The 15697-nt window shown below is 48.9% G+C and overlaps 1 protein-coding gene across 1 annotated transcript in view; it reads right to left on the bottom strand.

Annotated features, from left to right (window-relative positions):
• The window catches only part of LOC132809051 (structural maintenance of chromosomes protein 1A), a 50596-nt gene that overhangs the window by 24448 nt on the left and 10451 nt on the right, over positions 1–15697 (bottom strand). The window contains exons 6-13 of the mRNA XM_060822429.1: positions 15243–15501; positions 13841–13981; positions 12634–12716; positions 7480–7687; positions 4929–5114; positions 3492–3671; positions 1938–2084; positions 169–306 (exon numbers count right to left, since the gene is read on the bottom strand). Of these exons, the coding sequence (XP_060678412.1) occupies positions 169–306; positions 1938–2084; positions 3492–3671; positions 4929–5114; positions 7480–7687; positions 12634–12716; positions 13841–13981; positions 15243–15501 (1342 nt within the window). The remainder of the gene's footprint in view (positions 1–168; positions 307–1937; positions 2085–3491; positions 3672–4928; positions 5115–7479; positions 7688–12633; positions 12717–13840; positions 13982–15242; positions 15502–15697) is intronic.

The following is a 15697-nucleotide window of genomic DNA, read 5'->3' as shown; positions in this document are numbered from 1 at the left end:
GCTTGCAAGGGCGTGGCAGGACAAGATTACATGTGTTCAGTAGGAGGTGCTGAGGACAAGCAAGAGTGGAATAAATGGTTAGGGGGTGACAGAGAACTCATAAAAAACAAAAAAAGAGCAGGGAGACAGAGTGCGACAGACATTCGGGGCACTCCCTGTGGCACTGACCTGCATATTCAGTGAGAGATGCCGTGTTTTGGTCTGATCCAGGTCACTCTGTGAATACTTCAATCTCATCTGGAGCCCGTGAGCCTGCGACTGCACCTGCCGCAGTTCGGCCTCCTTGCGTTTAATCTTCATTTGTTCCTGTGGGAGGAATAAAGGATGAGTGCGTACAGCCCCGACAAAACAAGAAATAGGAGCGTGGTGGCTCAGTGGTTAGCACTGCTGCCTCACAGCGCCATGGGATCTGGGTTCGATTCCAGCCTCAGGGAAGCATCTGTGTGGAATTTGCACATTCGCTCCACCTCTGCGCGGGTTTCCCCCTGGAGCTCCGGTTTCCACCACAGTCCAGGGATAGGCTGGTGTTAGGTGAATCAGCCTGTTATAGAGTCATAGAGATGTACAGCATGGAAACAGACCCTTCGGTCCAACCCGTCCATGCCAACCAGGTATCCCAACCCAATCTAGTCCCACCTGCCAGCACCCGGCCCATATCCCTCCAAACCCTTCCTATTCATATACCCATCCAAATGCCTCTTAAATGTTGCAATTGTACCAGCCTGGTTAAACCCCCTCTGCTAATTTAATACCGATGCACAGAGAAGCTCACTTCGCGCCGTTAGCTGTTAAATTTCGAGAGGCAAAGAACTATCGCAGAGGTCACCATTTAAAGTAAAAATTAGCAATTTTATTCTTTAAGTCCAACAGAAAACATTAAAACAACAACAATTATTTGCAACTTTCTCTAAACCCATCCTTTACCTCCCACTCTACAATAAAAAAAACCCCGGTTTACACAAAAATAATCACGTTTCAAAACCAGTCAGCTTTGTAGATTTTCCTCTGTCGATTTTCCTGGGCTGTCTTTTCTTTGGTCTTCTGCTGCACAATCTTTCTTATGGACAGGTTCCTTTCAAAGAGCTAACCGGCTAGCAGTCTGTACTTGCGTGGTGCTCTCGGCTGTTCTCCCCCTAACTGCTCAAAAATCTTCTTTTCTATACCCCAAAATATTGGATCATTTCATTGGTTTGAGGTCACCCCAAACAGTAAAATTCAATTTTGACTGGATCTTTTTTGGATTTTGGTATCTGGGGCATAAATTCAAATTTGGCCAATCAGTTTAAATTGTTTTTTGTTCCATGACAACGCAACTCCAGCCATTTGTTTCAAATAAATGTTACTTTTTTTTAATTAGTCAGCACACACTGTGCTTTCAGTCAGTCCTTGCTAGCTTCCGCTCTCTCAAAAGGTACAGTACACACCTATATCTTCATAACAAGCCTCTCAGCATTAACGTGGTCAAGCCCCCCCCCGAAGATCTTACAGGCAACAAAGGATCATCGCCCATTCTTCCGAAGAATACAGACCCAACCTGCTTGACGTTCGCTCACAACACAATCCCGTTCGTCCCCAGGAACTAACCAGCTAAGTGCTCCGAGTGCAGTTACAGACCGGGTATTCCTTTCTCCACACATCAGAAAAGTCAAAAAGGCCTGAAAACCGACGGTCGCTCCAAAGCCAGACCAGCAGATGTGCAGAGTTCAGGCCCTTAGGGGAAGGCAACTCTCTTTTGGGTCGGTTTGGGTTAAGCGATGTTTATTTCCAAAGAACCTAAAAGGGCCAATCTGGTGGATTGGGAGGGTTCCAAAACAGGCTTGCCCTTTGAGCCCCACCACCCGCTGTTAAATGCCACAAAGGCCAATCTCCACCTGGGAGGTTTCCAACTGACTCTAATCACTAAAACAAACCGAAAACCCAACAATTCAGTCCCTCACCTTAAGCTCTTCGGTCAGCTTCTCCTTCTTGCTCTTCAGCTTCTCCACCGCCTTCTCATCCCAGCGCCGAGCCTTGGCCTTCAGGTCACTCGCACCTCCTGATATCACACCGGATTTCTGGAACAGGGTCCCATCCAAAGCAACGGTCTACAGCGGAGAGAAACCAGAATAATGAGGAGATCATCAACACTGGCACACGCTTTCCCTGCCAGCCACAGTGCGCCATGCTTTAAAGCCCAGTCTATGCCATGTGAGAGAATTGGACAGCGACAGAGACAGTCAGGCAGGCTGGGTAGATCGCAGGAGCAAGGAGCATTGAGAGGGAGAGGGCGAGGGGATGGAGGGAGGGAGAGGGCGAGGGGATGGAGGGAGGGATGGAGAGAGAGAGAGCGAGGGGATGGAGGGAGGGAGGGAGAGAGAGAGCGCGAGGGGAAGGAGGGAGGGAGAGAGAGCGCGCGAGGGAATGGAGGGAGGGAGAGAGAGAGAGAGCGCGAGGGGAGGGAGGGAGGGAGAGGGCGAGGGGCGGGAGGGAGGGAGAGAGCGAGGGGCTGGAGACTACCAACAGTGGCACCAGCTGCCATGTAATCACGTTCCCTTGCCAAGTGACTGCAGTAGGCTAGCACCCAGGAGGAGGGAAGCGACGGCTAGACGGTTAATCCAGCGACCCAGGAAACATTCTGGGGATCGGGCTTCGAATCCCGCCATGGCAGATGGTGGAATTTGAATTCAACAAAAAAGAACTGGAATCAAGAGTCTAATGATGGGCTTGACTCCATTGTCAATTGTCAGAAAAACCCATCCATCCCTGAGGGAAGGAAATGGCCATCGTTCTCTGATCTGACCCACATGTGACTTCAGACCCACAGCAATGCAACTGCCCTTAATTACTCTCTGGATAATTAGGGATGGGCAATGAGTGCTGCCTAGCCAACAACGCCATCATCCTGTAAATGTATTAAAGAAAACCATCGAACAGGGGTTCAGAATTTACAGGAGCAGGAGCGCTGTGTGTTTTAACCAGCTGGCAGTGACATGGGAACCACAGAGCAGATTTTTAAAAAAAATCAGGTTCGCCCGGACCAATAGGGTCAGCTTGCCAGTCGACTCTCGCACTGCTGTAAATGTGGAACGCACTCACAGGAATCCCTGTTGCCAATGCGGCTGAGGGAGGCTGGTGCAGGAAAATCAATCAGGACAGGAGGACGAGGGGTTCTCAGAACACATCAGGAGATAGAACAGCCACCACCGCGACCAGCATCCAGTCCCCTCCTCCATTCGCAAGACGGCTGTTGCTCAGCCTGGTTACAGTATAAAGGATAGTAAATGAAGATCAATGGCCACTTCACAGAATGGGGGATGGGGATGGATAAATCAACAAAGGGAAATGCAGAGGACTAGGATTCCCGCTGACAATCAGTCGCAATTATTCAGCTCAGGCAAACGTGACAAATGTTATCCAGGCTGGACAGACAGTATTAAGCTACAGCCAGTGTTCAGAACAGTATCACCACAGGGAAAGGTTTTGGGGAAATTCTCTCCGTGTCGAAGATGTACCTTGTGCCGCTGCGGGCCCCCAAAGGCGATTCTCCTGGCATCCTCCACGTTGTCGCACACAAGGGCATTCCCACAAGCGTACTGTAGCGCTTTCTTAATATGTGGCGGCTCATAACGGATAACATCGATCACCAGTTTGGCCCCTCGCAGCTCTCTGAGCTTCTCATCAGTGGGCTTCACCTGAAATCACATCACACCCAAAGTTACACCAGTACTATGCAACGACAGACCTGTCCCCACCAGTACTGTACCCCAGTGTTATACAGGGACAGACCTGTCCCCACCAGTACTGTACCCCAGTGTTATACAGGGACAGACCTGTCCCCACCAGTACTGTACCCCAGTGTTATACAGGGACAGACCTGTCCCCACCAGTACTGTACCCGTGTTATACAGGGACAGACCTGTCCCCACCAGTACTGTGCCCCAGTGTTATACAGGGACAGACCTGTCCCCACCAGTACTGTACCCCAGTGTTATACAGATACAGACCCGTCCCCACCAGTACTGTGCCCCAGTGTTATACAGTGACAGACCTGTCCCCACCAGTACTGTGCCCCAGTGTTATACAGTGACAGACCTGTCCCCACCAGTACTGTACCCCAGTGTTATACAGTGACAGACCTGTCCCCACCAGTACTGTACCCCAGTGTTATACAGCGACAGACCTGTCCCCCACCAGTACTGTACCCCAGTGTTATACAGTGACAGACCCGTCCCCACCAGTACTGTACCCCAGTGTTATACAGGGACAGACCCGTCCCCACCAGTACTGTACCCCAGTGTTATACAGGGACAGACCCATCCCCACCAGTACTGTACCCCAGTGTTATACAGTGACAGACCTGTCCCCACCAGTACTGTACCCGTGTTATACAGTGACAGACCTGTCCCCCACCAGTACTGTACCCCAGTGTTATACAGTGACAGACCTGTCCCCCACCAGTACTGTACCCCAGTGTTATACAGTGACAGACCTGTCCCCCACCAGAACTGTACCCCAGTGTTATACAGTGACAGACCTATCCCCCACCAGGACTGTACCCCAGTGTTATACAGTGACAGACCTGTCCCCCACCAGAACTGTACCCCAGTGTTATACAGTGACAGACCTATCCCCCACCAGGACTGTACCCCAGTGTTATACAGGGACAGATCTGCCCCCACCAGTACTGCACCCCAGTGTTATAGAGCAACAGACCTGTCCCCACCAGTACTGCACCCCAGTGTTATACAGTGACAGACCTGTCCCCCACCAGGACTGTACCCCAGTGTTATACAGTGACAGACCTGTCCCCCACCAGGACTGTACCCCAGTGTTATACAGTGACAGATCTGCCCCCACCAGTACTGCACCCCAGTGTTATACAGCGACAGACCTATCCCCACCAGTACTGTACCCCAGTGTATTACAGATGCCAACAGTTGCTTGCTGACCTCTAAGTAGTCAAGAGGCAGGAAGGTCTCCGGCTCGCCCCGCTGCTCCTTGATGTATTGAATGCAGTCCCTGCCAGTCTTCTCTGTGTCCACAATAATCGCATCCATGTTCTTCCCAAGCACCTTGGTGACAGCAATCTGGTATTTCTTCTGTGTGGGCTGGCACAGATCAATCAGACGGCCATACTGCAAGCAGGAAAATGGGGAAGGGCAGGGGTGGGGATTTAAAGAGAGAGAGAGAGACAGGGAGACCATATTAAATAGGACAAGGAATACATGGGCAATGCAATATAAGATCAGCCTCAAACTCTCCCAGCTGGTTTGAAGCGTTGCACAGTCTTCTTTCTTCAAATTCTTCTGACTCCCTCGCAGACAGCTGCATCTACAGAACTTGGCCATGTCAGATAATGCAAATCGGATGGTAATGAGCAACTGGCTGAGGTGGGGATAAGGTCATTAAGATGCAGACCAGCTATTACCGATCTTCTGCTGCAATGTTAGCCCCCCGACGTCTAAGTCAGGAATTCATGATTCAAAGACCACCTGCTCCAGGGGAGTGGAATAAAGTCTCTGAATAGAATGACTAATAATATCTGTTCCTGGTCCAATGCTCCTTCACACATACACCATGATAAAGATTTAATTTGAACCTACAAAGGTTTGAGGGGTGCGGGGGTGGTGGGGTAGCACAGTCTTGGGAAAGGAGAGGTAGGAAACAAGAGAGTGTTGAATTCTCTCTCCCAGGACAGCAGCAGAGCCTCTGAATGCCTCCGAGTCCAGTGAGACAGATTTTTGACTGGAGAGGGAGTTTGAAGGGCTTTTGAGAGTGACAAGGACGCAAACAGGGAAGTGAAAGTCTTACCACCAACGACTATTAACCAATAGCCAGAAGAAGTCACACAACAAACAGGTTATCGTCCAGCAGGTTTATTTAAAATCACAAGCTTTGAGCTCTGCTCCTTTGTCGGTAAAGTGGAGAGGGGAGCTCAGACTCGAGCGGAGAGATAATACCAAGGTAATTCCAGGTGAGTAAATGCATCAACAGACAAGTACAAATTAATGATGATACTCGTAACTACCTGGAATTACCTTGCCTATATTTCTCCGCCTACATATTCTGCGTGTGCCTCCTCCATTTCATCTGACGAAAGAGCAGATGAGCAACGCTCCAAAATCTTGCGATTTTAAATAAACCACTTGGTCAATGACATGGTGTCACATGACCTCTGACCTTCTCTAACACCGTCACCTCCACATCTTATGGAACAACTTCAGTGGTCTGAATGGTTTTCCCTGCTCCTCTGCCTTGCATTCTCTTTCAGCCCTGCTTGACAATAATCCAATCCACTTACTGTGGGCTTGTAGTTGAGAAAGGCATCTCTTATGGAATGGCAGTAGAGTCCCTATCCCCTGGACCGGGAGGCCCAACTTCAAGTCCCACCTACTCCAGAGGTGCATAACAACATCTCTGACCGCGTTGATTAGTAAAATAGATTTAATAGTTTTAAACTTTAATCTAGAATGGTTTTCTGTGTCGAGGAAGTTTCCTGGGTTGAAGGGCCTTCTCTGTGCTGTGTTCCTCTTCGTTTATGGAGTTTGACTCCCCACAATTTCAGTGTCAAAGGTCCCTAAAACTGAGCAAAATTATTTCAAAAACCTTGATTTGTTGGAGCCTAAGACAGAACTTCTTCCTGATACTGGTTTCTAACTGACATCTTGTTGGGCCGAAGGGCCTGTTTCCACACCGTAGGGAACCTATCTATCCGGTTTTCTCCGAACTGGACTGAAACAACTTCTGAGTACACTCTGTTGGTTCCCACGCCTTAGAAGAGGACAACTTGCGACATCACAGCTGACCTGGAGTAATCATACAGAACGTTGGAGCAGGTTCAAAGGGCCTAATGGTTCACTCCTGTTCCTAGTCTCGATGTCTGGGGTGGAAAACATGCTCTTCCAGGTGAGGGGAGAGTGACAGAGGAGGAGGAGGAAGCAAATGCCATCACACCGTTGCAGTTTCCGACATTTGTTCCCAAGTGCACGGAAGTAAAAGTCAATGAAGAAAATTTCAAAAAGAACACATAACGGGCAGGGAACATGGTACTTTACTGCAAACAGCCAGCACTGAGACAAAGGGCCAAACAGCCTCCTTTCTTGTTCAGCAACTCAGAACAAATATTTCAACTCAAGTCTTCTCCCATAACTATAGTATTATAGGTTGGTTAGCTCAGTTGGCTGAACAGCTGGTTTGCAATACATCAGCAGCAAGGGTTTCAACCCCCACACTAGCTGAAGTCACCATGAAGGTCCTAATTTCTCAATCTCAGCTGAGCCTCAGTGCCCTTCAGGTTAACCTTACCATCTGCCATCTCACTCTAATGAAAGAGCAACCTTATGGTCCTCTGGGAATGGAGTGACTTTAGCACTCCCCTATCTGACTACGCCTCATTAATCCTTTCTCATATCTCACATTTGTTGTGTTTGCCACTCCCATGTGGACTTCTTGAGCCAGCGGCCACCGACAGGCTACCACCCCGACCCTCGAGTCACGTACCACAGAGCCTGGGTAGAGGCGTTTAATGCTCTCCATGATCTCCGCCTTACGCTGCTGCCGACTGCTCTCCTGCCGGTCAATGCGAGCGTCACCCAGCTGCTCCATGACCTGGTTCAGTTCCATGTTAATCTCATCGATGCGTCGCTTCGCTGCCTCCACTTCGTCAGTCAGCTTCGTCTCCTGTGCCTGCTGCTCATCTAGCGACTGCCTGTGGAAGGAAAGGGTGAGCATCAGCCAGAGGGAAAAGCCAAGACGCCGTTATCTCAACTTCTGTTTACACCGGGCACGTGCCCACACAGGCATGGAGGAGTGTGGGCACGCAGGTGCACCTGTGCAACATGCTTAGACCCATATGACCACTGAACCAATCATGCACCCTCACGTGAGTGCACAGATAGGGGGGTGAAGGTAGCATTTGGCACATTTGCTTTCATTGGTCACAGCAGCGATATAGGAATTGGACCATCATGTTGCACTTGTGCAGGACGGCACTTTCGGAGTATTGCTTACAGTCTGGTCACCCTGCTACACGAAGTAGGTTATTAAATTGGAGAAGGTGCAGAAAAGATTTACAGGGATAGGAAGGTTTGAGTTATAGTGAGAGGGGCTGGATAGGCTGGGCCATTGTTACCTGGAGCATGAGAGGTTGAGGGTGGTCTTACCCACAGGTTTAGAAAATCACGAGGTGGATATATAAGGTGAATAGCAAAGGTCTTTTTCCTAGAGTACAGGAGTCTAGAAATAGAGGACATAGGTTTAAGGTGAGGGGGAAAGGATTTAAAATAAACCTGAGGGGTAACTTTTTCACACAAAGAGTGGTGCATATACAGAACGAGCCAGCAGAAGAAATGGTAGATTACAACATCTGAAAGATATTTGGACAGGTACATGAATAGGAAAGGTTTAGTGGGGCATGGGATAAATGCAGGCATGGTGGCTGTGATTTGGACTGCAGCCTCAGCATCAGGGACCTGGGTTCGATGTCACCCTCTGATGTCTGCCTGTGCGGGTGAACATAGAACATAGAACATAGAAAGATACAGCGCAGTACAGGCCCTTCGGCCCTCGATGTTGCGCCGACCGAATCCTACCTAACCTACACTAGCCCAATAACTTCCAAATGCCTATCCAATGCCCGCTTAAATGACCATAAAGAAGGAGAGTTCACCACTGCTACTGGCAGGGCATTCCATGAACTCACAACCCGCTGTGTAAAGAATCTACCCCTAACATCTGTCCTATACCTACCACCCCTTAATTTAAAGCTGTGTCCCCTAGTAACACCTGACTCCATTAGCGGTAAAAGGTTCTCAGTGTCGACCCTATCTAAACCCCTAATCATCTTGTACACCTCTATCAAATCTCCCCTAAACCTTCTCTTCTCCAATGAGAACAGCCCCAAGTGCCTCAGCCTTTCCTCATAAGATTTTCCTACCATTCCAGGCAACATCCTGGTAAACCTCCTCTGCACTCGTTCCAATGCCTCCACATCCTTCCTATAGTATGGCGACCAAAACTGCACACAATACTCCAGATGAGGCCGCACCAGAGTCTTATACAGTTGCAACATGACCTCAGGACTCCGGAACTCAATTCCTCTACCAATAAAGCCCAGTACACCATATGCCTTCCTCACAGCACTATTTACCTGGGTGGCAACTTTCAGAGATCTGTGTACATGGACACCAAGATCCCTCTGCTCATCCACACTACCAAGTAGCCTACCATTAGCCCAGTAATCCATCTTCTTGTTACTCCTACCAAAGTGAATGACTTCACACTTAGCTACATTGAATTCCATTTGCCACCTTTCTGCCCAGCTCTGCAACTTATCTATATCCCGCTGTAACCTACCACTTCCTTCCTTACTATCCACAACTCCACCGACTTTTGTGTCATCCGCAAACTTGCTTACCCAGCTTTCAAGCCCTTCCTCTAGATCATTTATAAAGATAACAAAAAGCAATGGTCCCAAAACAGATCCTTGTGGTACACCGCTAGTAACTGCACTCCAAGATGAACATAGTCCATCAACTACTACCCTCTGTCTCCTTCCAGCCAGCCAATTCCTAATCCAAACCTCTAATGTATCCTCAATGCCATACCTCCGTAGTTTTAGCATTAGCCTACCATGGGGAACCTTATCGAACGCCTTACTAAAATCCATATACACAACATCTACTGCTTTACCCGCGTCCACTTCCTTAGTCACCTTCTCAAAGAACTCAATAAGGTTTGTGAGGCACGACCTGCCCTTCACAAAACCATGCTGGCTATCCTTGATCACGTTATTCCTATCCAGATGTTCATAAATCTTATCCCTTACCATTCTCTCTAAGACTTTGCCCACCACTGAAGTCAGACTCACTGGCCTATAGTTACTAGGGCTATCCCTACTCCCTTTCTTGAACAAGGGGACCACATTCGCTATCCTCCAGTCCTCTGGTACTATTCCCGTTGACAATGACGACATAAAAATCCAGGCCAATGGCTCTGCTATCTCCTCCCTAGCTTCCCATAGGATCCTAGGGTAAATGCCATCAGGCCCAGGAGACTTATCTATTTTCATCCTCTCCAATATTCCCAGAACCTCTTCCCTGCATATTTCCAGGCCATCCATTCTAATCATTTGTGACTCCATATTCACATCAGCAACAGTGTCCTGTTCCTGAGTGAATACTGATGAAAAGTATTGATTTAGTGTCTCTCCAATCTCCTCCGCCTCCACACACAACTTCCCACTACTATCCTTGACTGGACCGATACCTACCCTAGTCATCCTTTTATTCCTGACATACCTATAGAAAGCCTTTGGGTTTTCCCTAATCCTACCAGCTAAAGACTTTTCATGTCCCCTTCTCGCTTCTCTTAGCTCTCTCTTTAGATTCTTCCTGGCTACCTTATAACTCTCTATCGCCCCAACTGAACCTTCACGCCTCATCTTTACATATGCCGCCTTCTTCCCTTTCACAAGGGATTCCAATTCTTTACTAAACCACGGCTGCCTCACAAGGCCCTTTACACCATGCCTGACTGGTACATACTTATCGAGGACACGTAGTAGCTGCTCCTTGAACAATCCCCACATCTCATTAGTGTTCTTCTCTTGAAGCCTGTTTTTCCAATCCACACATCCTAAGTCATGCCTCACTGCATCATAATTTCCCTGCCCCCAGCTATAACTCTTGCCCTGCGGCGCACACTTATCCCTCTCCATCACTAAAGTAAAAGTCACCGAGTTGTGGTCACTGTCCCCGAAGTGCTCACCTACCTCCAAGTCTAACACCTGGCCTGGTTCATTACCTAGAACCAAATCCAGTATAGCCTCACCTCTTGTTGGCCTGTCTACATATTGTGTCAGGAAACCCTCCTGCACACATTGGACAAACACCGACCCATCTAATGAACTCGAGCTATAGCTCTCCCAGTCAATATCTGGGAAGTTAAAGTCCCCCATAACAACCACCCTGCTACCTTCACTCTTTTCCTGAATCATCCTCGCAATATTATCCTCTACTTCTCTAGGACTATTAGGAGGCCTGTAGAAAACACCTAACAGGGTGACCTCATCTTTCCTATTTCTAACCTCAGCCCAAACTACCTCAGATGGCAAGTCCTCTTCCATCGTCCATTCCACTGCTGTAATACTATCTTTGACAAGTAATGCCACACCTCCCCCTTTTTTACCCCCATGTCTGATCCTACTAAAACATTTAAACCCTGGAACCTGCAACAGCCATTCTTGTCCCTGTTCTACCCACGTCTCTGTAATGGCCACAACATCGAAGTCCCAGGTACCAACCCACGCTGCAAGTTCACCTACCTTATTCCTTATACTTCTGGCATTGAAGTATACACACTTCAATCCACCCTTCTGTTTACAGGCACCCTCCTTCGAGATCGCTGCATTATTCATAACCTCCCTACACTCAAGGTCCTGTACCCTAAAGCTACAGTCCAGGTTCCCATGCCCCGGCGGAGTTAGTTTAAACCCTCCCAAAGAGCACTAGCAAACCTCCCCCCAAGGATACTGGTGCCCTTCAGGTTCAGGTGTAGACCATCCTTTTTATAGAGGTCCCACCTTCCCCAGAAAGAACCCCAGTTGTCCAGAAAACGGAATCCCTCCCTCCTGCACCATCCCTGTAGCCACGCATTCAACTGCTCTCTCTCCCTATTCCTCGACTCTCTATCACGTGGCACGGGTAACAAACCAGAGACTACAACTCTGTTTGTTCTAACTCTGAGCTTCCAACCTAGCTCCCTGAAAGCCTGTCTGACATCCTCACCCCTCTTCCTACCTATATCGTTGGTGCCAACGTGGACCACGATCTGGGGCTGCTCCCCCTCCCCCTTAAGGACCCGGAAAACACGATCTGCGACATCACGTACCCTTGCACCTGGGAGGCAACATACCAAACGTGAGTCACTGTCGCCCCCACAAAACCGTCTGTCTGTACCCCTCACTATCGAGTCCCCAAGAACTATCGCTCTACCTTTCTCCACCCTTCCCTTCTGAACAACGGGGCCAGGCTCCGTGCCAGAGGCCTGAACCTCGTTGCTTGCCCCTGGTAAGTCATCCCCCCCACAAGTATCCAAAACGGTATACTTGTTCTTGAGGGGAATGACCGCAGGGGGTCCCTGCACTGGCTTCCTCCTCCCACTCCCCCTCACTGTCACCCATCTATCTTGAACTTTCGGAGTAACTACTTCCCTAAAGCTCTGATCTATGACCCTCTCTGCCTCCCGAATGATCCGCAGTTCATCCAAATCCAGCTCCAATTCCCTAACACGGGCTTGGAGGAGCTGGAGATGGGTGCACTTCTTGCACATTGCCCCAGCGTCTGCATGGGTTTTCCTCCCACAGTCCAAAGACAGGCAGGTTAGGGCGAATTATCCACGTTAAGTTGCCCTGTAGCATCCAGGAATATGCAGGCTAGGTGGATTAGCCTTGGGGAATGCAGGGTTACAGGGAAGAATGCTGTTTGGAGTGTCTCGATGGGCCGAATGGCCTGGTTCTATACTGTAAGGATTCTATGATTCTAAATGGGACTAGTTTAGTTTGGGAAACCTGGCGGGACAAAATTTTCAATTTGTATGACTATATTAGACAAGTTGCACGCGCAAACAATCCTTTTTCTTTTAATGTGCTCTCACTTGCTGGTGTTGATGTAATCTTCCAGCTTTTCAATTCTCTTCTGATTCTCTTCAATCTCCCGAACTTTCTGCTTGATTTTGGCCTGCAGAGGGTGACAGAACGCTGTTAAATTCCACTGTGCAGAAACCACCCAGCCAAAATAAAACAGAGGACTGTTCAAATGGACTGGCTATCATAACAACGCTGTCGTGCGTAGAACAGCTTCAGCTTAGTGCAATACCCCAAGGTCCTTCACAGGAGCGGTCCCAAGCCATGCAAAGAAATATTACAAACCAAGTTAGCACAAGCTCAGTCAAAGAGGTTGGTTTTTAAAAGTGTGGAGGAGAGGAGTGGGGGGGGGGGGTAGGAGGGCAAGATCATTCTCTGCCAGTTGGACTGGAACAGGATCAGACAGGAGGCAAGGATCGCTCTCTCTCTCTCCTCACCTCCCCCCCACCCAACATACACCCCCTCCCCCCACACACCCCCTCCCCCCCCAACACTCCCCGCCAATGCCATATCTCAGGAGTGGTGGGAGAGTTTTGATAATCACAAAGCCAAAAGAGGTCACTGGCTACCCAGCAAGCCACTTAACCACATCAGCTCTTCAAAGCTTTAACAAACTTGAGTCCCACTGAAAAGACAAAGACATGCTGTCGCAGCTTCTGATCTCTCACTCATTAGTGTCAATGCCACAAGTTATACCACAAGGAGGGGGCCAGTGTCTGGGAGCCCACTGTTCCATGTTGCCTTCTTCCCAGCTAGTCACCGCTGACCTGCGAGCCATCAGCACCCACCGCTTTCGCATCAAGAATTGTTGCGGTTGTCTGAAATTTGGCAGTCTTCCATTTGCCCCGACAAGCACAGGACAAAAACCCGCTGACGGTGTCTTTTCAGTGACATTCAAGTCCTGTGCTACCACGGTGCAGCTTGCATTCCAAAATGGTCGTTACTCTTAATTAATTCAATCTCCCCAATAACCAGTCAACATAACGATCACAGAGTTGTAAGTGACCTTGAAAATATTTAGACCAACGATGGTAGAAGACGTTATTTCGCTGTGCGCAGCCTGTTCGTTACCCTGCCGGCTGGGTCCATGTAACAACCGTGTAGCCACGCACATCTGCGCCCAGCCTTTCGTGGAAAGACGCAGCAGGGCCCAGAGCACCGTCAGGCCGGATGAGACAGAAAGCCGTTACAAACCGGTGCAGCCAAATTGCAACCCACCTCTGTCTCCACTTTCTTCCTCTCCTCCAAGTCCAGCCGGTCCTGGTCAGCCTTCTGGTCCCGGTTGAACTTCTCCAGCTCCTGAGCAAGTGTAGCCGCTCTCTTGCTGGCCTCCTCTTTCAGCCGGTGGTATTTCTTCACCTGCAGAGATCCAGCCCCGGGTGGGGAGAGACAAGAGAAAATGGAAGGAGGAAAATAAACAGAGACGTCACAGCATTAGATCAGAGCTCAATGAAGACCGCTAACTCTTCGCTAGCAAGGGAGCATCAACCTTGTTTTTAAGAGGAAAAATTGACCGACTATGTCCTGGCACTTATCAGTCTGGAGGGAAACAACTGATATTTTTTGACTTGATTCATTATCGTCACATGGACCTAGGTGCAATGAAAAGTTTTGTTTTGCATGGTGCACAGGCAGACCATATCATACAACGTGCATTAGGGCAATAGAACAGTGCGAGGAATACAATGTTACAGCTTTGGAGAAGGGGCACAGAGAGTGATTTCAACGTGAAATTTGAAATTTATGGGGTCCATTCAGAAATCTAATAACAGCAAGGAAGAAATTGCTCTCGTATCTGTTGGTACGTGTTCAAGCGTTTGTACCTTCTGCCCGACAGAAGAGGTTGTAAGAGATTATAACTGGGGTGGGAGGGTCTGTGGTTATACTGGTTGCTCTCTCCTGCTGCAAATAAATGACAACGATTGTAACCACCACTACTAGGGCACCGTAAAACAAGATCATAACATTCAGAGATTTACAAAACAAAAATGGAAACTTATCAAACTTAACATAATTGGTGGGTGGGAGGATGGTACACCATGACTCCCATGGTGCCCACCAATCTGGAAAGGACTGTGCATCGCCCTTGCGGACTCCAGGTGCTCCCTCTCTGCAGGGACACAGCGACCGGTCTCTGGGCGACCCCATCTCACAGCAACAGGGCCAAACAGTGAAAGTGAGAGAGTCGGTAATTTGCTGGTTCGAGCCCCCAGTTCTAATCTCTTCAAACTTCTTCAATCAGGCAGAAGATACAGGTGCTTGCACTCACGCACCAACAAGCTGAAGGACAGTTTCTTCCCCGCTGTTATCAAGACTGCTAGATGGACCTCACCAATTTCAAATCTAAATGTTGATCTTGCTTTTGTACACCTCCTGTGCAGCCTTAATGTTTTGTGCATCGCTCTGTCTAAACACCATATAATCTGTATCTCCTTACAGGTTAGGATTGGCTTGTACTGCATGCAAACAAAACCTTTCACCGTACTTAGTTACATGAAACTACATGAAACCAAATCAGACTGGTGAAAGCATGAACATTGTTGGCTGCTCACTCCAACGGGTGCAAGGTTCCCACATGAATCTGCACAAACAACAAGCGCTGTAAGCTCAAACTCCTCACCTGGTTCTCCTCGAGTTGCAGGTCTCGTCCTTCACTCTGGCTCTCCTCCTCCATGCGCTCTTCAAACTCCTGCCGGGCCTTCTCCACAGACAGCATCTCCTGATCCAGCTCGTCCATGTCTGCCTTACGCTTCTTGTACTGTTTCTGCGCGTTCTGCAGCGATTTCTTGGCGGACTCGAGCTTCTTGATCTTGTGCGACGTGTTTTCCTTGGCCTTTATGTACTGTGGTCGCTTCTGGTTTAATTCGGCATCCTTCTCCCTGAAATTGGAAAAGAATGACTATTTTTCAAATGCGACGTCGCCCGGAAGGTGGGGGCACGTGTTACCTTTCTAAGCTGTCCGGTGTGTTGGCACTTGCTGAGGTAGCGAGAGTGCAAGCACAGAACAGTACCAGCAAGGAACGGGCCCTTCAGCCCACAATGTTGTCTCAAACATGACGACAAACTAAACTAATC

This window comes from Hemiscyllium ocellatum, unplaced genomic scaffold (assembly GCF_020745735.1).
Source record: "Hemiscyllium ocellatum isolate sHemOce1 unplaced genomic scaffold, sHemOce1.pat.X.cur. R, whole genome shotgun sequence".
NCBI lineage: Eukaryota > Metazoa > Chordata > Chondrichthyes > Orectolobiformes > Hemiscylliidae > Hemiscyllium > Hemiscyllium ocellatum.
Note: the sequence above shows the minus strand (reverse complement) of the source record. Positions and strands in the feature narration are given on the sequence as shown.